At 34.9% G+C, this 25,770-nt stretch overlaps 1 protein-coding gene across 2 annotated transcripts in view; it reads left to right on the top strand.

The window, feature by feature from the left end:
- Positions 1-25,770, top strand: part of ANTXR2 (ANTXR cell adhesion molecule 2) — a 163,292-nt gene that overhangs the window by 13,662 nt on the left and 123,860 nt on the right. For both annotated transcript variants that reach the window (XM_061192410.1, XM_061192409.1), the window contains 6 exons: positions 4,363-4,444; positions 4,937-5,044; positions 5,178-5,246; positions 6,035-6,115; positions 23,150-23,210; positions 25,058-25,156. In XM_061192410.1, coding sequence (XP_061048393.1) covers positions 4,363-4,444; positions 4,937-5,044; positions 5,178-5,246; positions 6,035-6,115; positions 23,150-23,210; positions 25,058-25,156 — 500 coding nt within the window. The remainder of the gene's footprint in view (positions 1-4,362; positions 4,445-4,936; positions 5,045-5,177; positions 5,247-6,034; positions 6,116-23,149; positions 23,211-25,057; positions 25,157-25,770) is intronic.

Here is a 25,770-nt window from a genome sequence, read left to right as displayed (position 1 = left end):
ACTAACAGGGGAGTGATGAATATCAACAATAACCACCATAGTAGCTGCAGCTAACTCAGTACTTATTATGTGCTGTTTAATCATCACAATGACCCCATGGCGTGGGTATTTTCATCCTTATTTTATAGATGAGGAAATGAGATTGGGCTTGGAAATAATCCATGTTCTCTCTGGCTATAAGCCATATCATTCCAGAAACTGTATTTTACAGTTTAAAAGATTACCCTAGTTACCCCAAAACTCCTTCGATTGAAGAACTGACTAGAAAAATAGGTAAGGAAAAGAACATTCCAACAAAATGGAAAGGTTTTAAAATTAGATTAGATCAGAGGTTCCTAATTCTGGCTGCGCATTAGAATACTCTGGGGAATTTCCAAAAAATACCCTGACCCCAGCGCACACCAAGTGGATTAGAATCTCTTCCATTAGAGTCCAGAAGAGATTTTTTTTAAAGCCCTTCAGATGATCCCAGCGTCCAGCTAGATGGAGAACTACACTACATCTGTAGAGATGGGTGTGAAGGTAGCTGTGGACTAAGCATGAGTCGTTCTCATATCACCGTGTAGGATCACAGCGTTCGCATGTGGTAGGTGCTCAGCAGATGTGTGTAGACTGATTGACTGAAACCTGGAAAGAGCTTTAAAATCTGGAAAGTTAAGATGATGCTCATTGAAAAGTTCAGGTTAAATATACAGATATATTTATAAATGTATATCTTTAGTCACAAGTAGAAGGTACTTAAAATTATGCCTTAATTGTGCTAGTTGGGCAAGTCAGAATTTTCTGCCAACCATTTTATTATGCCACTATTTATAAAATACATCTTTATTTTAGTTATGACATCATGCACACCTTCCGCAGTCCCAAGTGTTCTACGGATGGAGAAAAGCCATTGATGTGGCACCGTGCATGGCAGTTGTGGTTTCCTTCCCTTCCCTTCTCTTGTCTTCTTGTCCTGCCTCTTCCCTTTTATCTTTTCCTTTCCCTACTCAGCAGAGAAACTTGAGAGATACTAACAGAGCTGAAAGTGTTAATTTTATAGATTAAAAAAATGAGTCAGTGTGTTTTTGTCTCCACCTCCCACCCCCTGCCTCATTCTCTCTTTTCAATCAACATAGTTATAAAGAAGAAAGAGTTGATTAGTCCCCTGATGCTCAGCAACAACAAACAACAACAACAACTGTAAAACAGAAGTTTCATATCCTATTTTATTTGTTTAAATTCTGCCTCTTTCCAAAAAGTATTTGAAGCTGCACAGAATATAATAACATTGCAGAAAATTAGTAACATATAAAAAGAAAATTTAGGATCTTGGAAAAGAGGATGTAGCAATATGATAACGATATGAACTTAGCAGAATTTTCTGAATGAGTAAGAAATTTATCATGGGGTTCCCGATAGGGCAAGAAACAGTTTACGTAGCTGTAGTTAGCAGAAAGGAGGAAGTATATAGTGATTACTCAGAGATGGCAAAGAAACTTCTGCTGTGTGACCTCATGGGGGACATTGTGTGTCTTGACAGCAGCACCCTTGACAACAGCTTCACAACAAACACCAAAGTAGTTTCGATATTGCTGTTCCTCGTAGCTGAAGACATAACGTTAAAGCCATACTCAGCGAAGCTGATCTTCTAAGATGATGTTGGATGGGAGCTGATCTTCTTAACATACCCATTTTTTTCTTCTTTTATTTTTTATCATTTTCTCCCTTGCTTTCCTTTAGAGTTTTCTTTAAGTCACAGTATAGATGGATGAGTTGTGTTTTTCACCTGCTATATAATTTTGTTTCCCCCTTAGTCTACCATTTACTAATAGAGAAATTTAGAACTTATTTTTAGTTTCTTGGGATCCTTCAAAGACCCTATCTTGTTTCGGTTTCCATTTCCCATTTGGTGACACTTGTTGATGGAGGAGAGGCTGGCAGATTATGTAGTTACTCTGGAAAGTGACGGACCAGGACTCAACGTATGTTGATGTTATTGGCTATGGGCAAGGAACACTTTTCCTCTTATGACTCTGCAGCTGTAAAAGTAATGATGCAATTCAGAGCAGCTTAGAATATTATGGTGGCAGGTATGGGTACAAATAGAAAAGCAAGAGGTGCTCTGCTTCTTCCAGTGAAATGAGCTAGCAGCGACCTACCTTCCCAAACACTCTGAATCCCACATTTGGCAAGTTCTTTCAGCTTAAAGTCTTCTGCTGGTGTTGTCTGGTCCTCAGAAGTAATGATGAGCTGAATCTGAACTGAATGGAGAAGGTGATTTTTACCATGCAAAATTTGTTTGCGTAAACTTGGATTTCAGTTGTCTTTTTCATTTCTCTTTTGGCAGCAAACATTAATGCTTGAGGACATGCTGCCTCATTTTTGGGAAGCACCAAATATTTGGTTTTTATCTGCATTCAGACAGAATCAGTTTCAAGTTGTTTCTGTAGATATTAAAACATAAATATTTAGATTAAACAAGTTTATAAATTACATAATTTACTCCATCATCTGTGGAATTATGAATTTTTTTCCTATGGTAGATTGAAAAATTTATTGAACACTTACTTTGTAAAAGGCATTATAATAAGTAGTTAGCGCAGAGTTGGGGGATACATTAAAAATAATAGACATGGTGATAGTCCACTGTAAACTTCCAGTCTAGTTAAGAAGTAAAAAAATTAAATTAAATTTGTTAAATTATTTTAAAGTAGAATGTTTTTAAGAAACAGAATTATTCAATGTAGTAAAAGTTGAACATGAATATGTTTGGGGCACCTTAGAAAAAAGAGTGCATTGAAGTTAGAGATAGGTTCAGAATAGGTAGATTTTAAACCAAGGAATAAAAGAGACAATCAACATGGGTTGGTAGAGATGACTGAATTAGGAAGGAGGAAGATTAGGATTATACTTTGAAAGTTGTCTTGTGTTATCTGGAAACTTATTGAGATGGAGAACTTGTCTGATAATAATTTTCATTACAATATTAAAATAGAATCAATAAGTTACTTTTAAAATGTGAATGCGGCTCTGGTGAATGACATTTATTTCAAGTATTGGAAACACAACATTGCAGCATGACAGAATAATTTTTTTTTTACTATTTTTGACATTTGTTTTAATAGTGTATGATGTATACATATCATACACATATGTATATACAGATACTTATGTATATATATATATACACACACAAATATATATATGTATATAAAATTTTGTGTGTGACCCCAGTAAGTTCCTTGATGTTCAGATAATATACTTTTTACAATTAATTTTTTATCTATCATCCTCAGGAGTGTGGATGCTCTTCATGTTTTATTTAAAGCATTATACTTCAGTTTACCATATCATGACTTTTTTATTTAGAAAAGTATTTTTTTGCTTCTATTTAAAGGCTAAAATTCTGAAAATAATATATTCAGATGTCTCTTTGGATCTTTTAGTTTTAAAATTTTAAAAAGAAAATTTGACTTTATTTTGGATTGTTTTTGCAACACTTGTATTTGTGTCTTAAGATTCTTGTGATTTATTTTCAAAGGGGTCTCTGGAATCTATATTTAAAAAACCTGAAAAATGAGTCTTTTACTTATACACACAAAATAGCTGTTAATATTGTAGTCCTACTTTGTTTAGACATACTCCATTGAGACAACTAATTAGTCATGATGAGAAAGATTATTCTATGATTTTTCCTCTTTTTCATTTATATTGTCTCTGTCAAGAACTATTATCATCCATCCATTCATCCATCCAATCATTTATTCTTTCATTTGTTCATCAAATATGTATTAAGTACCTACAATATTCAAGAGAATGAGCTGGTGTCTGGATGGGTGAGAAGAAGCCACAGAAGTGACTAGATCATGAGACTTTGGGAGACAAATATAGGAAATGTTAATTTCCATAAGTAAGGGTTAAGTAATGTGCCTTAGGAATTTGCAGATAACACAGAAGATTTCTGACTTGTAGGGAGGTGGAGTGAGTGCTGCAGAAATACTTTTTCACTTAAGTTGACCTACTCCATCCTTGTTTTTTTTTTTTGAATGCAGGAAGATGTTTTACTCCTTAGCATTTAGTAAAACAAATGTGATAGAAGATATCTGTTCTCAGCTCAAAAAGCCTAGAATATGCCTGGCTTTTTCAAGACATTTCACATTGTTAGTACTTTTATTTTTTATGGTTAAAATACAGACATTGTTAAATACTCATTAAAGTGACAAAAAGTATGAGGAGCTATCTGCCCTCAAAGCCCATGTTCTTTCCTTTCCTTCTTACTAAAGAAACTTTAGTTGCAAAACTGCCGTGCTTTTTGAGAAGTGCTTATTATGATCTTTCTTCATTTTTCTTTTGTTTAATTTTATACTATATTATTTTCAGAGGCAAAATCAGTGAAGGCTTGGACAATTTAAAACGTGTTAGTCCCGTAGGAGAGACATACATCCATGAAGGACTAAAGCTAGTAAGTTCTTTTACATTTATGAGTATGGGAGAGAATGTTTTCTTACCCTGTAATGAAATAAATTGTAACTCTCTAGTAAAACTCAAAGACCCCATTACATGTTTATCTTAAAATTTTTTAAAAAAATTCTTTTAGTTGTTCTAGGGATAAGACAGATAGAAAACATTTACCATGGTGATAAGAAAAGTTTGGATGGCATTTTGCCTTTTATGGAATTTTCCATTTTCTCTATGGCTATATTCAGAGAACCACATTTTCTATGTGGTTATAGTCAACCAAGGCTAAAATCTTTATCATTTAAACCCTATACTAACTACTCTATAATGTGAATATATGTATATTTCAAATTAAAATAGTTAACACAAAATACCCTGTTTTAAAAGCCAGTTCATAATATTTTGATTTTGTCAGACTTCAAATTCAGCTTGATGGAACATGCTGGTTAAAAGTTAAGATTAACTTATGAGTTGGACAATTATTCTTCATTTTCAGGCAAATGAACAAATTGAGAAAGCAGGAGGCTTAAAAACCTCCAGTATCATAATTGCTCTGACAGATGGGAAGTTGGATGGTCTGGTGCCATCATATGCAGAGAAAGAGGTGAGTATTGAACTGAAACAGTTCTTTACACCCCAGTGTACTTTGCTGTATGTCTCTGCATGTATTAGCCTGACATTTGAATAATTCACCTCTCTGTCTTCCTCTCTCTGTCCCTCCCTCATTCTCTCAATAGGCAAAGATATCCAGGTCCCTTGGGGCTAGAGTTTATTGTGTTGGTGTCCTTGACTTTGAACAAGCTCAAGTAAGTCCAGCAGATCTGCAGCCTTTAATCTAAATCACATAACTGTCTTAAGGAGAGTTTATCAGATTTTTTTCACTGATGACTTATTATGACTCAAATCAGTCATTAAAGATTTTCTATAAAAATGGCCCCATGTCTTGAGCTCTATGTTAATAATGTCTGAATTTGACAGGCTTCATTACCTAATCAAGCTGAAGACAAAACTCTAATTTTCTTGAACATTTATTCCATTTGAAGGAACTAATATTGGAAAAGCTGTTGGATTAAAACAATATGCATACTCCTCTTCTTTAACTCAACTGACAGGATTATCATGACAAGTCTTGTTCAAATGTTTTAGTTTGAAAACTCAACTCAGGAGTTCAGGGATTTGGGAAGTCCGTGTAGGAGAAATCTTTAATAATTTTCCCTAAAGAACCAATTTTTTTTCATGAATTTTTGAGGGTTTATGTATTAAATTTTTTTCCCCACTCACAAAATGATTTTACATTTAAATATTTGGTTGAGTGTGACTGAGACTCCTGTGTCTCATGACAGTTACAGCTAGTAGAGCTCTGAGCTGTTTTGAAATTGAAACTTGATGCCAGTGTAAAGGGGCTGTGCCTGATCTCAGTTCATTTTGTTGTGATGCATTTAGAGTAACACTAGTCCCATCACCTTCAGTTCCTGACAGTGAATTAATCCGCTGGTGTAATTTTTCAAGTGAATGTAATTGACATGTAATGAAGTGTATAAAGTGTTGTATGTCTCAACCACCTCTCAATTAAATTTTCCTCCTTTTTCTAAAGCTCGAAAGAATTGCTGATTCCAAGGAACAAGTTTTCCCTGTCAAAGGTGGATTTCAAGCTCTTAAAGGAATAATTAATTCTGTGAGTATTTCTCTGGGGTCAGGAAGGGCTCGTAATTTTAGATATATTTTAAACTATAGGAAGTAATCTTGATATCCAGTTCAGTGGGTCATTATCTTGAAGAAAGAAGTTAAGAAGGAAGTTTGCTGGGCGTTGCAAATGCAGGGAAATTCGAAAAGATCTGGATTTTGTTTGTTAAGTGAGATTTGGTATTAATTCTTGCAAATTGAGCTCTGTGAGCCTGGGTTTGTGATTTCAAGTTTAAGATTTTCATAAACAGTCTCAGAACACGCTTTGAGCATGGAGTTCCTCACTGTCTTGATATCTTGAAAGTTTTATAGGCTTTATAGAAGAGTAAAATAAAAATTTGGATTGGAATGTGTGATTGCTTCCTCCTCCAAATATGGTATTTCTTAGCTATCAGTCAGGCAACTCGAACGGGTGGCAGAGTATTTGACTGCGATTGTTGTTCTTTCCATTTTAATGATTAGTAGTTTCACTGGAGCTCATAATATTTCTGTTTGGAATTCAGTTGAGCTGTCTCTGGTGATCATTAGAATCCGGGCCATCCTAAACAGGGTATGGGGAAGTGGAGTGATGAAATGCAAAGCAAAACTCCTGGGCTTTCACAGCTGAGGTTTATGTTTCATTTTACTGCCTTTTGCTAGAAGCACTAGGAGCAGTTGCTATTAAGTATTTATGATATTTTGGTAAACAACATCCTAAAATAGAAGTGGATAATATATATTCTCTAAGCCAAAGCTTTTTCTTTAATCTTTGGGTATTTATTGAAGGAAAAAAAAAAAATCTCAGTTTTTTTCTGACATTTGGTTCTGGAATTTAAAATTTGTTTTTAAAAATCATATTTTTCAGAAACACAGAGTGAGATTTATTGAATTTGTTTTTGGTAGTATGTAGGCTTTTCTCCTCTTAATAAATGGATCTTTTCAGGAAAAACGTACAATTTGATTCTAAAACATATCAGTACAACTAGTGGACAGGCCAAATATAAGTGCAGAATGGAACAGAGATTCAATTATTTTAGGAGTTTACATATGTGTTTAGTTTTAGGAAAAAATTTCAATGTAAAAAAGTAATAAATATTTTTGTAGGTGGATTCAAGGTACATACTCTACAGCTGCGATTTGTTTTACAATATAGGAAAATGAATTGACAATGCAAAAGGGAGGATAATTTGACCCTGTAAAAAACAAATCAGTGTACTGTATTTTAAATAGAATTTTATTGTACCTGGGAATTTACAATTATTTTTATATTTATACTGGGAAGGAGAAAAGACCTCTGTGGGTTTTCCCCTTTGCAATTTTTTTCCTCTATATAAAAGGATTAATTCAAAATTCTCCAGGTGACTAATTGGCTTTTGAAAACTCTTTTTGTGGGTTATGACTACAAATATCTCCTTCAAAAAATTAGTAGTTGACTACTGGAGGAGATAAAGCTGTTATTGTTTTATTATATTTATTTGTTCAATTTCACTTTTTAAATTTGTATAAGAAAACTTTAGAATGGAATTTCGAACTACAGTGTTTCTCGCCTGAAGTTCTTGATGGACTTTAGCTCAAGAAAGTTGTCTAAAGATTTAGCATGAACTTAGACAAATTTGCGTTATTTTAGCCACACATTATGAACAAAGCCTCTTGAATTTCATCTGGAGGGGGCTGATGGGTATAGCTATCATCTCATTATAGTTAAATTGCAGCTATTTTGTCACAAAAGGAGTTGTAAGTGATCCTGAGGGAAGCCAGCCTCTGGGGAAACCCTAGCAGTAACTTGGGAGAGGAGGCAGGTAGACAAACGGAGCGTTACAATCAAAGTTGATCTCACTAATGGTTGAGATTTCTATCAACATGATAATAGCTTGGGATTTCTGCCCACTTTGTAGAAATTTAAGGCACTAAATCAAGCACTTTATCTCTCTTCAGGGCAGAGATTGTACTACCTCTGATAATATACAAAAGCTGTACTTCTGCCTCAAATTTGAATTACCCTTTATATTTACAAAGTACCATCTTATCTTTAAAAATTATATATGGTATTTAAACACATATAGTGTATTTCAGGGTAAGAGCTGAGAGAAGAGAATCTCTCTCTGTTCTTTATGGTTTACCAAACTAATGGGTAACATGGTACTGTGGAATGTATTTACACAAAGCTAAGCAAATGGAAGAAATCAGAAAATTTAAATCTTTCAGATGTTTGGTACTCTGAAGGCAAAATATTTGCTAAATTGATCGATAATTTATTTTTCCTGCTAGAAGTTATTTAAATACATCTGGCCTTATTAATTGTCAGTGCATTAATTTCCTTGAAGTTAATCTTTAATTGAGAAAAAGTGATAACATGGTTTTCTTGTTTTCTTTGTCCTCCCTTCCCCTGCCCACTAAAATCCAGTGACCTAGATAGTCTGGTCCCCTTATTGTAAAAGATATCACATTTTGTTAAGGCATAGTTTGTTTAGAATCAACTTTTTAGTCAGCAAGGATAAGAGTTTAATTTTGGAGGCTTTCTTCCTTATAGTTTTTTGAAAAAAGAAGAAACACTTTAGTAGTTCTAACTTTTATAACTTCAAAACAAGGGACTGTAATATGTGAACATATTAACAACTTAATATCTTTTCTAAAATTTATTTGATTCGGAAAATCATTTTAATGCTCTATTTTAATTTGGAGGGAAATGTATCATTTCAAAATTTTTAGATTTCTATCCCGGCAAACATGATACGTACGTAACATTTTTTGTACTATTGGTTTAACCTCTACTCTTAATTAGCATATATGAGGGTTTAGAATTCATTATCTCAAGGAGGTACTGGTGAAAAACTTTTCCTCTTTTTTACCCTTCTTTTCCCATTGTATAATGTATTCTTTCATTTCCTCATTTATTGAGCTCTTACTATGTTAGGGCATGGTATTAAGCTTGGAAGAGGGGGACACAAACTTATATAAGACAAATTCTTTGTTCTAAACGGGCTGGAAAATGACGATTCGAGGTTTGGAATATGGTGGCGCCCTGCGAGAATTACAAAGTGTGGGAATTTGGAAAAGGGAAATTTCAGTGAGTCACCCTATGTGATAAAAAGGAATCCTGTAATGCAGTTTGTGTTAAAATACCAATATGGCTAGAGTAATGTTGACAGAGCGGTGGAATGAGTTTGGTTATATGAAGTCATGGGAGGCTTTTTGTGGTGGGATCTGAACTGCGCTCTGACAATTGGAGGAGATTTAATTAGAAACAAGGAACACAGAACTTCAGGAACAGCCTGGGCTGAGTGGCTGAGGCATAGGCGGGTTTGGCTTGGATGGTGGAATGATATGGGGGATAAACATTGGTAGGTAGGTTGGATCCAGATTATGGAGACCCTCAAATGTTTGAGTGGTGAAATGGCTCTTTTTGCCTAAATAGTCGAGGAACCATGGAAGATTAATTTAGAGCATGAAATTTATAACAGTGAAAGTTTAGGTAGAATATGCTTATGATAATGTACGGGATGATTTGAAAGATGAAAAGCTGTGTTATGTCTCTTGCAATAGTGCTTGTGAAACATGGTGAAAGGAAACCTAACATAGTGAAGACAATATGAGATTGGAAAATACGAAGACCTGAGTGTGGGTTCCAACTCTGCCACCGCCTAGCCATGTGACCTTGTGTACCTCCTATAGTGTAATCTCTCTGAGTTTTAAAATTCTCATCAGTCAAATGAGGATAATGATATCTATATCAGTGAATTGTTTTGTGAATTAAATGAGATAAGGATTAAGAATGATCTAACTCAGAAGGGCTGACTTTAAAACATGTGGTAGGAAGCTAGGAATGGCTGGAAGCTAGGACCATGTAGGATGGGATTATTGATCCTTCTGTAGGGTAGCTCACTGAGAGAGCTGGCCAACATTCTAAATGATCAATGACTTAGGTCTAAAGAGGGGTGGTATTGATATGTGCAAGGATCAAATCTAGCAAGTGGGTCATAACAACAAGGATTTCTAGATGGTGTAGCTACTCAAAGTCAAGTATCTGGCTGTGCCCTAGTTTCGAATTCTCAGGGCATAGGTCTAGGGCCTAGCCAACAACTGGAAAAGAAGATTAAGAATTCCCATGGCAAAAGCTATGTAGAATTTCAGGATCTTCCATTCAGAAAAAAGAGCCACAATTCTTGTGGGAGAACTTGTGCTAATTAGTGATTCAGAGTAGAAATGTTACTTTGTTAAGGAGAAACCACAGCCCCAATGGACTATAGTTCCTTAGGGCTAATTTCAGGCACTAGGATTCTAGGTCTTTCACAATAAAACTAGGTCAAGGACTGCAAGGGAAGCAATTAATAAATTCTCTGCCCTGGTCAGAATTATGTCAGGAACAGGGTGGGGCTGAACCTCTAGGTATGAAACTGTTTGCTCTTTCTGAGCCAGGCTCTGAAGGCTCTGGCAAATATTACCTGGCAAATACTAGTTGTTGTTAAAATTGTGATGGCTGTGAAAACTGGAAATAAAAAGGTAAATGTGGGAAACTTTAAAAAATTAATAAATGGGGCTTCCCTGGTGGCGCAGTGGTTAAGAATCCGCCTGCCAATGCAGGGAACACGGGTTCGAGCCCTGGTCCGGGAAGATCCCACAGGCCGCGAAGCAGCTAAGCCCGTGCGCCAGGGCTACTGAGCCTGCGCTCTAGAGCCCATGCTCCGCAACAAGAGAGGCCACCGCAATGGGAAGCCCGCGCACCGCAATGAAGAGTAGCCCCCGCTCTCCGCAACTAGAGAAAGCCCGCGCACAGCAACGAAGACCCAATGCAGGCAAATATTAAAAAAAAAAAAAAATTAATAGAACCTGGGAGCTCACTGGATATAGGATGAAAAGGACAGAGAGGGCAGTCAAATGTAACTTGGGCCTTCCAACCCTGATAATATGAGTATCTAGAAGCATTGAAAGTGAACTCTGTTTTCACAGAGGGGTCGGAGTGTTAGAGGACAAAGTGGAATTGGGCAGGAGGGCAGGGAGAGAAGGTGAATTGGGCCTGGGAAGAAATCCCAGTGGGGGGATGTCACTGAGAGAAGTGGAGATCCAGGGAAATGTTCAAATCAGAAAACTGCAGAACTGAGTCATTCTTCCTCCTCTTGTTCTTTCTCCTCTCCCTCGCCCACCAACACAAGGATATAATTCTGTTTTCCACAGATCTTAGAATTGTTAAACAATTATTTTTGGTTTCTTGGAAAGGTGATTGTAGAGCTTTTATTTGAAAATAAAATTGTATTCAAACTAGGATAGGTCAGACTAACCTGTGAGTATCATGTGGTTTCTAGTGCAGTGTTTTGTAAGGCAGTGCTGTGTAAGAGAACATTAAAAATAAAACAAAACCACGATTAGTGAATAACAGGGAAAGAATAAAAAAGTGATGTGGAAAAGCCCCTCCTTTTTTTCTAAAAACAAGACCATGAGATGTTTTACTCTTTCCAATTATTTCCATAAATTTTTTTTTGACAGCACACCTCAAAAATATTAAGCATAAGAGATAAATCAGTTGTGAAGCTGTTTTTATAAATAATCCTGATCCAAAAGAATTAAGAACACTGCATCCTAGGTGATGGCAGCAAAGTTCCTAAGTACCTAATGGGGAAGTAAAGGAGCCTAAATAGGAAAGGAATGAGCACTCACACGTGTAGGAAATTTAAATTAAACTGTAATAGATTGTTTACTTTTTTACTGAAAACAGTAAAATATACATTTCAAAAAGTAACTTCATTCATAGTGCTGGAAATACAAGCTTCATTTGACCTTTGGAGCCAAGTTGTTTTTCTCAGTAATACCTATTGTTGTTATTATTATTTTTAAAAAGTATCTGAGAAAGGTGTCTAAACTATGTTTTAATGGAATGAGAAGACGTTGCAAAATCATTTTCTCTACAGGAAAATCATTTTCATAGAAGAGGGTACCTAATAAACATTCTGATAAGACTTTAGCTTAAATGCTTTTAGCAGGTTCTGCTATGAATGTTGACTGCTTAGTTGTGGAAATGTCTATTTATAAAATTATGGTTTAATGAAAAACCTAAAGTCTGAGCTAGCTATAAAGATATATTCACAGGAAAAAAAAAGCCAAACTGGTACAACTTACTCAAAATTGGAAATCAGTTTCTAGGACTCTTTTTAAAAAGGACTGGCTGGGCTTCCCTGGTGGCGCAGTGGTTGAGAATCTGCCTGCCAATGCAGGGGACACGGATTCGAGCCCTGGTCTGGGAAGATCCCACATGCCGCGGAGCAACTGGGCCCGTGAGCCACAATTACTGAGCCTGCGCGTCTGGAGCCTGTGCTCCGCAACAAGAGAGGCCACGATAGTGAGAGTCCTGCGCACCGCGATGAAGAGTGGCCCCCGCTTGCCACAACTAGAGAAAGCTCTCGCACAGAAACGAAGACCCAACACAGCCATAAATAAATAAATAAATAAATTTTAAAAGGACTGGCTGTAGCATGAGGCTCACTGTGCATCAGATTCTTCTGGGCTTCTATTTATCCAAGGATCTTTAGTACTGAATATAGATAAGGTGTCTCCTTATAACATCTTTCACATTAATGGTTAGGAAGGTTGGGACCGTATTTCCCACCTCCTCCTTTTTTTGCCTAATACAGTGTTGGGTTAGTAGTTATTGCCTAATTCATGTTTATCAATGAATGAATAAATAAAATCCATGCTTCTTGAAAATATTTTTATATTTTTAAAATATAATTATGGTGTGTTTAAGCATTAAAAAAATCAACTTTTTTCTGCCAGAAAATACTTTATTTTGAATTGACTTCTGATTCCATATTATTTTGACTTTATCCTCTTATTTATATTCCACTGTATTAAGACTTTTGGTTACCAGTGACAAAAAAGCAAGTTCATACTAGCTTAAGGGAAAAAAAGAAAAAGAAATGTATTGGCTTATCTAACTAACTGGGTGGTCCAGAGGAGGAAATTGCCTCAGGTACAGTTAGATCCAGGGAACCAATCCATGTTCTTAAGGTCTTCTCTCTTTGGAAATTTTGCCTGTGATTCTATTTGCCTCATTCTCTCCTTGTTCCCATGAGTGGCAGTTGAAAGTAATTGCCAAGTGTTTCAGCTTACATGGGCCTCAATTAGCAAGCCCATTGGAAAGAGAGAGCTGTTGTCTCTGGGCATCAGTATATTCTGTCCCAGTTAAGGACTCTGATTGACTCAGTTGAGTCAAGTGCTTATTCCTGTAACAATTACATAGTCAACAAACATATTTGGACCAGCCTGAATAACCTGCTCACCCCCGTGATGAAAGATTGGGAGCAAGGTGGAGAGGGCTAATGATTGACAGCCTCACCCGGACCACATGGAGTAGAGAACAGTTTCTCCAATAAAAAGGGAACACTTCATAGATGTGTAAGGATGAAAAAATGTTCTGGGTAGGGAAGAAAAATCAATAGTATTACAGTCCACTGTATCAAAATACATTTAAAATATTTTTGACATATTCTAATAAGGCACTCCATTCCTTCTAAATTCCAATTAACTAAAAAATACAAATAGAAAATTGGCTTTAAAATAGTCATTTAATTTACTGAAATTTTATAATCTTGACATCCTTTGTCCAATGGTCTATTTGCATTTGCATGATAATTTTACTTAATAAATACATTATTCTTTCCTTCTTTCTTTGGTTGGGATTGTAGTATAAGGAAATCAAATCCATTTTGGAAAAATAATTACAGTTTTTTGTGATATTTTGTGAGAAACCTAAAGTGGTGGCATTAGGTTACATAGCCAAAATTAAGTGCCAAATGTTTATTTGTTAACATTAATCTGTTGGGCTACAAAAGAAGATGACCTTTAGAGGCTCACTTGTTTTTGAAAGCAAATACAGTTGAGTAGAAGGACATTAAAAAGGGGGATAAAATGGTTAAGATTTATGATTAAATGTACCATCAGTGTAAATTATGATGCGTAAATGCGTAACTTCTCAGTTATATCTCATTTTCCCCCCTGAAATAATAATTCCTAATTTATTTGGAAGCATATTTTTGAAAACTTACTGTGTTCAAGACACTTTTAATAATTCCAAGACACTTTTCTGATGTTGGGTTACAGAGATGGATATGGTACCCTTGACTTGTCTGAGCTTACAATTCTTAGGGATATGTGTTTGTAAAGTCAATAGAACTGATAAAGCTTTTTTTTTTTTTTTTTCTTTTCTATTCTTGTTGCATAGGGAAATAGTTTATTTGCCATTCTGGATTTCTGAAAAATCAAATAGAACAAGTATAGACTTATCATGCTTGTCAGGTCTATTTCATGTTTTATTTAATGAAACAAGGGAGTGGGTAAAGAGGACTAATATGAAATAATATATGCATCAAAATGAAAAACATTTTGAGACTCAATTTCTTTAGATTCTGAACAAATAGTACATTTATTATTACTTTACCCCATAATTTCAGTGCACTTTTTATGGAAAGTCTATTTATCCTTTAGGAAAGCATTAAATGATTATTCTGAGTTTGTACTGAACAAAAGAAAATAAAAAAATCAAAGACATATAAACTTTTGTTTCATATCACAATGCACTTTGGGGCGTATTTCTATGGTATAGTGAGAAAGGAAGACCTGCTAATAGGATTTGTTATGAAAACTGCAATTATAACATGCAGAAGAACTTAAATGTTGTTTCGCTATTTTGTTTCACAATTTGTGATATGGGCATAATTTCACCAACAGTATAATCAGAACTACTCATCTGTTATGTTTGGAGCAGAGAGGAGTAAAAGGCAATGATTATAACTTACATTCTTCCCTAGATTTATTAGAGTAAAAGTTTGTTTAGAATTTGTCACTTGTGCTTATACTACTCACTTACTTGCAAAGGGAGAGAAAATCCATATTTAGAAATGGGTCAGTGCAGAACATGCTGTATTGAGCAACTGGCATTTTGAAGCTCCAAGCATTTAAAAAAAACAAACACAACCAAAACACGTAACTGCAAATTGCAATTGTTTTTCATTGACGTATTACCTCTTACAGAAAAATACATTTGGTAGGAATGTTTCACAGCTAGAGAGAAAATAAAATCATATCTGAATGTTGAAAGGTAAAAAAGCAAACAAGAAAAGATTGTGAGAAACAATCTTTCCAGTTGTTTTAGCTGCTTATTTTATGCACATGTGTGGCTAATTACTAACGCTTCATTTTAGGGGGATCTTTTTTGGGGAACTAATGCTGTGCAGTGATTTTTCCTTATGAGATTTAAACTTGGAATGCTTCATATTTGGGATGAACTCCTGTAGTGTAAGCTTCTCAGTGAGTCAGAAAAAAAGTAGCTTTTTTTTTTAGACCTTATTATTATTCTTACTGATATTTTCTGACATGCTGTATGACATGGAAATTAGCAGTTTCTATTTGTTAGGATACACTGAAGGTATTTGTAAATTATCTGTAACGTTCTGTTGTACATTGTGTTATATACTCAAAGTCAGTGTTAGAAAATTATTGCTAGAATGAATATTTTGAATTTTGAATAAGGTTAAAAATGTTGGAGATGTTTGGGTAGCATATTGAATTTAAGTGTGAAGAAATAATTTGGTTTTTTGGGAAAAATCTTTTTATTTAGAATTGGCCTTAAAAAAGAAAGTCACATTCATTCAATGGGACTTAATATCCTTTTGCTCTTTCACATATACTATCCAGAATCAGCCCTCTTTTTAAAAGAAGATGCATATCTTAAATTTGTTTCTTTTCATGTTGTTTTTATTGTTTCTTTTTCTCTTTGTTAAAAAAAATGTTATTTTTGCATTTGGCTCAATGCCTTATGAGTGCCATTGATTACCAAAATTTGAACTATACAAATAAATTTTCCTTTCATTGTGTGTGACCAAAGATGTGATTTGATTGACTCAAGTAGCCCCTCATTAAGCTCTGTAATTTTAAATATACTTAACTGTTTATTGTTACATACCCCATTTATTTGTCTTATAGCCAAAATGCTTGTGCTTTTTATTAGAAAGTTTTACATTTACTCTTCAATTAATTCAATAAATATTAATTGAGAAGCTGCTGTTTATAACATTGTGTTATATACCTTTTATATTAGATTGGTTTTAAATATGAAGTATTATTATTCATTATAAAAGTTTTTACATAGTTTCTTCTGGAATGGGCTCTATTTTCCAAATACAGTAGCCTTACCATCACCATTTAGAAATTGGAAAAAATATAGATTTTAAAAATCTGTCTTGGTTTATACTAGTTGTAGGAAGTGAGTTTTTGTTTGTTTGTTTCATTTAAACTGGATGCTTGATCTTCAAATCATAAGACCTAGATATTGCTCCCAAATTCAACATGAACTTCCAAGACACTGTAGGTCCTAAGTAATATTTTACTTCATTCCCCCCCATCTTAACTAATTCCATGCTAAATTTTATCTTGGATATAGCCCAACTATAATTCTTTACTAATTAATCCCATTTTATCTTCAATACCAGAAGAAAAAGGCCACAGCTATAGTCATTGCATGCATTTTTTAAGGCCATGATATGGCTTTTACTACTTCCTACATGTTCTATATTTGTCATTATAACATGTCCATTATGTAAACATGTTCAGGAACTTACAAGATCTCAATCAAAATATGGTTTCATATGTATCTTAAAATATCTAAGAAAGAAGAAATCAAGTCTGATGCTATCTGGTTGTTTCTGCTGTAGATGTTTCCATGATTAACACTGTCACTTCACCTGGTTATTATTCAGTCCTTATAAAGATCTGATCCTAACCCTATAGGCAAGCGGGATAAGAAATTGCTTCGTGGCCACTGGGATTCTTGGAAGAGTTGTGTCTCTGACTTAGCAGCGGTTCTCACCCGGCCACAAATCTTGCCAGTTCTGGCTCCAAAGTGCATATCTGCCCCTTGTTGCTCTGTATGCAAATTGAGCCTTTAGTGAAATCCTGCAGCCTGACCACATGCACTAGACGCAGACTTGATCCAAATTAATTTGGAATATGCCTGGAATATCCAGGGTGAAACACCATTCTGATACTCCATTCAAGTCGAACTTCTGGGAAGGGACAGCACAATGGAATCTACTTTCATCTCCTGCCAAACATCTGTATCTCAGAGAGGCCAGCGGGCAGAGCTGACTCCTAAGGCTGCATCTGGTCTTTCCACTAACCAAAACTAACCCAGAGGGGGCCATTACCAACCTTATCTTATCCTACCCCACTCCCTTGACAAATAGAGAAATTCCGTGAAATTCATGTTTACAGAGTTCACCAAACTACTGAGAGTATTCTGATGATCTAAATTATACAAAGAACGTATTGAAATTGTATACGAGTTAGAAACAACAGAAAATAAATAGCTATAATTTGTAAGGATGAATGCTATTGTTCCGCCTGCAGTTTTATCCCAAACAACTCAGAAGAGGGGAAATACTTGGATTTTCACTTTCTTACGACATGTATTCAAGACAAATACATTTTAAATAGGACAGAAAGTTTTGATAATGAGAAACAACAGTGACGGTTACAGGGATTAAATATATAAAACCATCTTTAGTCATTTAATTCACAGTTTGGGACAACAAGCTGGAATGTAGACGTTTTACACAAAGTAACAGAATTTAGAATTCTATATATTTCAGCCTCTTTTCTATTATAGATTTGTATTGGTTTATGAACACAGGTCTTGCAGATGGTCTTGTGTATACCATCAGCTGCTCTGCCTAGACCTCCCCCTCCTGGAAGTTCACACTTTTATCTCCTACCCAACCTGTGCCCTGTGGACGTAACTGTAGGTTAAAAATGTTTAAAGACCTGTGGTTCACAGATGCTGGAGGGAAAGAGACTAAGAAAAAGAGTAACAGGGGGACAGATATGTAGGCAGACCTTGTTTTCCAATGTTGGCGTCCCATTTTAGAAAATGTTTTCCCTCACGCTGCTTGCATTTCTTGCTTTACAAATGTTTATGTTGCCTGCATTTCCATGTATAGGGATTTTCATGGCTTAACAAAATATCCTCCTGAGGCTATAATCCTGTCCAGGTTGTTTGAACGGTCATGCATTCACATATTGACATTCATATATCAGTATGAATGCGTTCATGACATGAGAACAGCTATGTTGAAGTGGAATATTTGGGGAGATAGGGCAAACGTGGATCGTAATTGTGTTTAGAAAAAGAGTGTCTCTGTGTGTCTAGCAACCCAGGTGAGACGATGAGATGGGAGGGACACAGAGTCATTTAGTCTGTATCAAAAATTTGCTGCTCCACATCAAGAAAAAATAGAGAAAAACCAAACCAAACCAAACCAAATCACCAAACTTCTGCCTTCTGGCTCTGAATGTGCCTTCCTGTTCCCAGGACTCAGGCAAATTCTAGAGTTTTAGAACTATGAAACCTAAATACCATTGACATCATTACTTTTACGGAAAAAAAAATCTGTCCTAAGATCGAATAACAAATTAATTTCTCTAAGTTTGATTTTAGTTTCTGAGTGCTTGTTGTGTTCTTATACCAGTATTAGGACCTCTGGTAGCTTGTTGTTCTGGTAGCCTGGCTTGTCTTTTAGCTTCTGGATGATGCTGAGAAGTAAAAAGTACAAGTGTTTTATCTGTGCAAAACCAGATTGGAGAAAGAAAGCAGTAATAAAGTAAGACAATAGAGAAAAATAAATACATAAAAAGAGAGAGGCCCCTAACCATTTGGTTATCCCATATATTACTAACTCATAGGATGATCTACAATTTGAATTTATTCACAGTCAGTGGTGTTGGGAACTTTAAAACAAACCTGTAAAAACCCCATAAATAAAAGTGAAAGCTTAGTGACATAATTTTGAAGATAAGAAATAAGCCCGATTTTAGATTGTTTTTGATAGTATAAAAGGTATCCAGGCAAAACAAGCAGGTGAATTTCACTAGTTTGTTGGATGTTAGGTTTTGTAATGGGTAGACCATTTATCACAAGTCTGGAGGGTGGCAGAGGGCACTGATTAGAGGAATGGGCTTTGGACTCAATCAAACCTGGGGAGATCTGGCTCTGCTATTTAAAAAGCTAATTGTTCTAGGACAATTTTTAAAAATCTCTCTAAGTTCCAATTTTCTCATCTGTAAAATGGGGATAAAAATAGTATGCATTCTTAAGACTTGGAAGGATTAATTGAAGAAATTTATATAAAGTGCTTAGCACAGTTCCTAGAACATGATAAGCACCCAAGAAATAGTAATTATTATTATTGTTAGAAATTCTTTTGAATTTTTGACTGCTGCTAGTTGTACTGAATTTACAAAGTTTGACTTTTGTCATCCATATTAACATTTGAGGATTTAAAAGCAGGGATTAGGTAATAATGTACATATTTTTTTCATTTATAAATATTCCTTAATACTAATATTATTTTTTAAGTGAACAGATGCTTCAGTAGTATACTTTTTTCATGGTGATCAAGTTCTTTGCCAATTTATATATATATATATATATATATACATAAATGGGCTCCAAAGTCTCAAATGATGCAATTTTGCATCTACTGTGTCCATGACTTAGAGAACCCTGGTTTTATTAATAGCATTTGGTTTGTCTTTAAATTCGTTCTATGGTGCTATTAGCTCTCTTGATGTCAACTAAGGCCGACATTTATTGGAAACTATTTTCTGTTTCTGTTGAGACTTAATGAAGGCAGATGGCAACACATATTTGAAGAAACATCCTTACAAGGTCCTCTGTTGTACAGGTGATGAAAGTGCAGAGTATGAAAGATAATGTATCAATTATCATAGATGGGACACCTGATCCAATGTTCAATCAATCAATAACAGTATTTAAGTTGGTAAAAATTAACTAGTGTTCAAAATAGTTGTCCCATCTGTCAGTTGTCATTTAGTGATGACAATTTTAATATAATAGGTCCATTTTGAGGTCTTGAGCATTTGAACTTGTGCAATTACTTGGTGAGACTAGATTATGAAGTGCTTTGTATTTATGGAAGTGCTTGTTTAAAAATTTAATGTAAACTATTTGCATACGAATATTAAATCACAGCAACTTCTAGTTGTTCTTTTCTTAAAATAGCAACATGGTAAACTCTAGATAGAAAAACCAAATTTAGAGCAAATTTTATTTTCTAAAATGCATACACTTTCTTCTCTCCTTTCTTTCCCCACCACATTTTCTTGCTCTCTGTTTTATCATGTGAAGATGGTTTAGGTGAACTTAGTTTCAAATTATGGGTCTCTGGATTTCCAACCTTTACAATTTTTTGAAAGGCTAGATGCTTTTTCACATAAATTAACTTTATTTTGCTTTATCTTGGTCTTTTTATGATTGTTGATTTGCTTACTAGATAGACATTTTTAATATTCTCATTAATTCGTGCATTCAATCTGTATTCTCTAAGCATTTTTCTTTTGTTGTACTGTGTGTACAAAGCAATGTGCTAGTCCTGGAAGGCTAGCACAGTATAATATGATCCCGTTTCTATGCTCAGAGTTTGTCTTCTAATAGAGGAGGTGATTCAACACTCAATAAGATCCTAAAAAATAAAAAAATCAAAATAAACTTTAGAGAAAGGTAGGTAGTGTTCTGAGGGGGATTCATCTAGATTTTGTCAGATGGTGATGCCAATTTAATAACTCATGGTCTAAACTGCTTGTCTTTCAATGAATGTGTTACCTGAATCACTTTTTCATTCAATAATATCATTTCTATAGAACTCATTTTGTTAAAATAATTAAGTACGAATATTAAACTAATATAAGGGTATTCTTATATATAAATGTATATTATACAAGTTACTGCAAGATGTAACCAACCTTTAGTTATTCTTAATCTCTGCTTAACGTAATTTAATTTTGTTAATCTCAGACTTGAATAGAACATAAATTTCTAAATTATCCTGAACTTATTCTTGAAAATCAAAATACTTTACAGGGGATAATCAAAATACTTTACGGAACAGTAGACCATCAATGGCCCTTGAAGGTGTTTATTCTCCAGTCTTAAGGAGAGCTCCATTAGAATTGATCATTTGATCTTGCTATTAGAACTACCATTTTAGAAATGTTTTGATGGAATACATCAAATCAAAAGAGGAAGTCAACGCAAACATTTGTCTTAATAGTTTGAGATCTGATTTAATTATGGCCAATATTTTTAGGAGAAAGAAAACCAACATAATTTCAGAAATTCACACAGGTCATTCTGGGTTGCATAGTCTTTGACACAGCTTTTGGAAAATTTCTTTATAATTTCTTGATTTACCTTATTCTAAGGAATTTTTAAAAAATGATTTCTATTTCCAATAGACTCAATCTTTAAGCCTCTCTCATAATTTTCTTGATGTTCAAAACATTTTTCTGTAATGCTGATAGAGGTGTGCCTAAAATAGCTAGTAAAAAGATTGTAAGCTAAGATCAGTCAGTTTCCTTAACAGGATTTATTTTAAAATAAATTCTTTCAAGAATTGTCACCAGATAAAATAGATTTGGGGGCTTTATGTTTTCTTCTGACCGTCCATTTTCGAGGCTCAGTTCTCACTTTTATTTCAAATTGGTCAAAACTAAAGCAAAAATACCCCAATTTTGTTAGTTAGGGTATTATTAGCTTCATATTCCTTTGGCAAAACCTTTTTAGCTTCATATTCCTTTGGCAAAACTTTTGTATTCTGTTCCCTTCAGAGTCTTGTTATCTGAATTATGTCAAAATATTTAACGATGTTAGTGATTTGAGATACTTCCCTTCCAAGAGGGCACATTAACCTTTGACAATGGTCCTCAATTCTTAAATGAACAAAGGTACTCACTCATCAAAGGAGTGAGTGTTGATTGTCGAAGATAAAATAGCAGACCACAAGGTGTTTGGGCCCTGACAGTCTTTGGGTGACTCTGGAATCTCTTTGGTTATTTATGAGTTTAAATAGACCTCACTTGGAATTTCTCAGATATAATATTTTATTCTATTTATTTCCTAATTACTAAAGCCTCAATCACTAAGTGAAAAGTGGATTCACTGGGAAATGACCTTAGAAAGTGCAAATGTTCCCTCTTTCAGAGAGGCATATTCAGCAACAAAAATTCCGTGATTTGACCCAGCTGTATTTTAGAGTCTGACAATTTGTATTTCCACTGTTATTAAAGAAAGCACAGAAAGCATTTCTATATCCTGCTACAGTCCTTCCTTCCTGTTTTAGTTATGAGCAGGAGATGCTAGAAACTACTGTACATCATCTGTCTTTAATGTCTGTCAAGAAAGAAATGTTGTTCAAAGATCATCTGGAACTTGTCTGCCTTTGCTAATGTAGTGCAGAGCAGTTCTAAAAATAAAGGCAGGATTGTTGAGTCCATTAGGAGCAGCTTATTTCATCATTGTTGTTTTTCGCTTGTAGCCTTGTGCCTTGTATGGTGGTTTCTGTTTCTCAGAACAAGCTAAGAAGAGCCATTCTGTTCCTGTGCTCTGGGAATGCTGGAGTAGAGAGTCTGTCTTTTTGAGAATAATATTTGGCTCATACAAGGGGCCTGTGTTCTGCAAGTGTAATGTTTGATGCATGTAAGGAGGATTAGCGTCCATGGGAACTGAGGCAGAGAAATTGAATAGAAATGCCAGAGTCAAATAAAGAAGTGTTTATTTATTGATATTATGTTGAACCTTTTAATAGAAAACATTAAATTAGCATAATTAAATAGGAGGTCTGATTTTGCTATCTTGTTTTTGCCTGATGGGAAATTCAGCATTGATTTTATGGCTATCAGGAAATTTTAGTTATCTTTTCATGTCTAAGGTTCCCAGACTTTGAGGCAACAACCCACTTTATCTGTGCTTATCTGTATTTATTCTAATCAAATAAGGGTTCCTACAGAATAAAATCTTAGAATATATACTGAAAGACGACACAGACATTTCCTAAGAGCTTGGTAGCTGTATATGAGATGGTTAATGAAATTTTCTCTGCCATCTATTGAAGTTAAAGGGAGGACCACAGATTATTAGTAATCTTATAATTCACTTTACATGTTATGATTTAGTGCTATACCTTGGTCTTCTTTTTTTCCTTTTTAGATACTAGCTCAGTCGTGCACTGAAATCCTGGAATTACGGCCCTCAAGCGTCTGTGTGGGGGGTAAGTGGTTAGAATTTAAAAATACCTTGTAAGAAGTTGTACTTTTTTCCTAGTTAAAATATACGATTTGAAACTCATGTTGGAAAGAGAATAGCAAAATTAATTTTTTGGCATCTTTTTCTGTAAGAATTTTTAAATAATTCCTTGAAATATTTCTATTTTAAATTCAAATTTTTAAGATTGGAGTGTTATTTTAAATAATGAACATATTGTGTGACAGGCTTTTAAAATCTTCTGTATATTTAGTTCATGTTTGAGACCTTTCCTATGGCAAGTAAAATAGAAAATTTTCTCTTTTATCTGATTATACAAACAGTCAGGTATCTGTAGACTTTGAGCTCTGTGCCTTGATGACCTGGCCAAAGTACAGTACATGCCAGCTCAGGGCCCATAAAGAAGTGACTTATGGGTGGATGGCAGGAAAGAAGCAGGTGGCTTCATCAGCTGGTTCTAAGAACAGACTCGGGTTTTAGCACTTTCAAGCCATCCAACCCAAAGAGAGTGCGATTCTCTCTGGCCTATACTATTTCTACTTCAGGTCTTACCTGGAGTTCATTTTAACCTGACTTTTCTTTCAAAGGAAAAACATTGGGTCTGGTGGGGAAGGAAATGTGCTGTGCAATTTACTGCAGAACCTCCCAAATGCTGGACATGGGATGAAGTTCTACATCTTTTGAACTCCTCCATTAATGATTACTGAGAAGTTCAAGAGGAATAATGCATTTGAACATTCCAGAGCAGGATGGCGTTCTATGCATTTAGAATTTTACCTAATCCTCATAACAACACTATTCGACAGTTTTATAATCCCGGGTTCACGGATGGGGAAACTGAGACAGAGACATGTTCAGTATTTGCTGTTAGTAAATGTCCTGTTAGACTCTTGTCTGTCTCACTCCTAAAGCTCATATTCTTTTTCTGAGTCACATTTTAAGTTTCACTTGCACTTTATTTTAACTTATAAGAAAATTCCTTTCATAATACACTGAATGGAGAGTGGCATGGCAGTATTTTCTTCCACAGTTAATTACTCTATATGTGTTAGATTATTTCAGATAGGAGGTCTCCGAGAGGATTGAAAGTTGATCACTATTAAAATAGTTGACATACCACCTTGCAACTAAGCAGCAAACATTTAGATGCCAATCAAAACATTGATTGGCAACTAAAATTTTCTTCTAGCATATTATTTCACTCTCTAACATTTAGTGACTGCTCCTCTTACACAGAATATGAGTTCAATCAACCTCTTTTACCTATTGGCCATAGATTATTATTAGTCCAAAATGCATGACCCTTGATGAGTTATAAGTTTGTATGCAACAGAAAATAAAACTGGAATTAAGGATGTGAAGAAGCTGTTAAAGAAGAGCTTTGTACGGGGTGTCATAGATTAAAGAAAATATAATACACGACTGTTCTAAGAACCAGATAATATGAGGCATTAACTTCTTTACATTCTCATACCTCAGTTCCTAAGACAAGAGGAAAACAAAGAGTTTTCTTTCCTGTGGATATTTTCTTCAGGATAGAATTTGGGCAAGTTTGTATGGTGTTTGTCTGGGATGACTGTTATGCTTCAATTCTAAAATCTTGGTCACTATTGGAAAACACTTTGTTCAAAAAATAAAATAACGCATCTCTACGTGGCAGCAAAGGGTATCTTCACTGTACGTACCTGGAGGGTCTAAGAAAGCAAGTAGGACCATGTCTTTGTTGTTATTAGTTGGCTGAATAGTACTAAAAAATTCATTCTTTGTACCTTGATACTTTTGTTTCAAGTAATGCGTTTTGTTGTTGTTTTTGTAAAGTAGTGATTAAATTTTTTATTTTCCTTTTACTTCTAGAGGAATTTCAAATAGTTTTGAATGGAAGAGGATTCAACTTGGGCAGTCGGAATGGCAGTGTTCTCTGTACTTACACTGTTAATGAAACATACACCAAGAGTAGGTCTCCATAATTTCAATATTGCTTTAATATCTCCATAGTATATCAGCATCAAGTGTTTTCCTCTTTTCCCCAACTGAAACCAACTGTGCTATATTTTTTTATCAGAGGGGAAAGAAAGGAAGTCCAATGATAATACAAGTAGTAATAATTACTTAATAGTTATTTAATAATGGCAACATTTCTTCATAACTTAATAAATGCTGGACCCCATCCTAAGTAGCCTCATTATAAAAATGATGCCCTTGTGGCTGAAAGAGTCAAATAACTTGCCTGTGGTGACACAAGTAATAATGGGCAGAGCTGAGGGTTGAACCCAGTTTTCCTGACTGCACTCCGTACGGACTCTATCCACCGCCTGATTTAATTGCCTCTTTCTCCAGATTTGTTTCTTGTCACTCTTGCCTGAAAATCTAACTGTCTTGGACTACTCTACTACTTATTGCCTTATTTTATTGTCACTTGTTATCTTTATCTAATTTCCCAATAATTTGTCAGCCAGTTTCCTGAAGACGGGCTTTTTGCCTTATAGATATATCTCCAATGCCCACCTGGCACAGTGTTTGTTGATAATTATCATATGTAGGGAATTAGGTTTTATTTTCCCTCACTT

This window comes from Eubalaena glacialis, chromosome 5 (assembly GCF_028564815.1).
Source record: "Eubalaena glacialis isolate mEubGla1 chromosome 5, mEubGla1.1.hap2.+ XY, whole genome shotgun sequence".
Taxonomy (NCBI): Eukaryota; Metazoa; Chordata; class Mammalia; order Artiodactyla; family Balaenidae; genus Eubalaena; species Eubalaena glacialis.
Note: the sequence above shows the minus strand (reverse complement) of the source record. Positions and strands in the feature narration are given on the sequence as shown.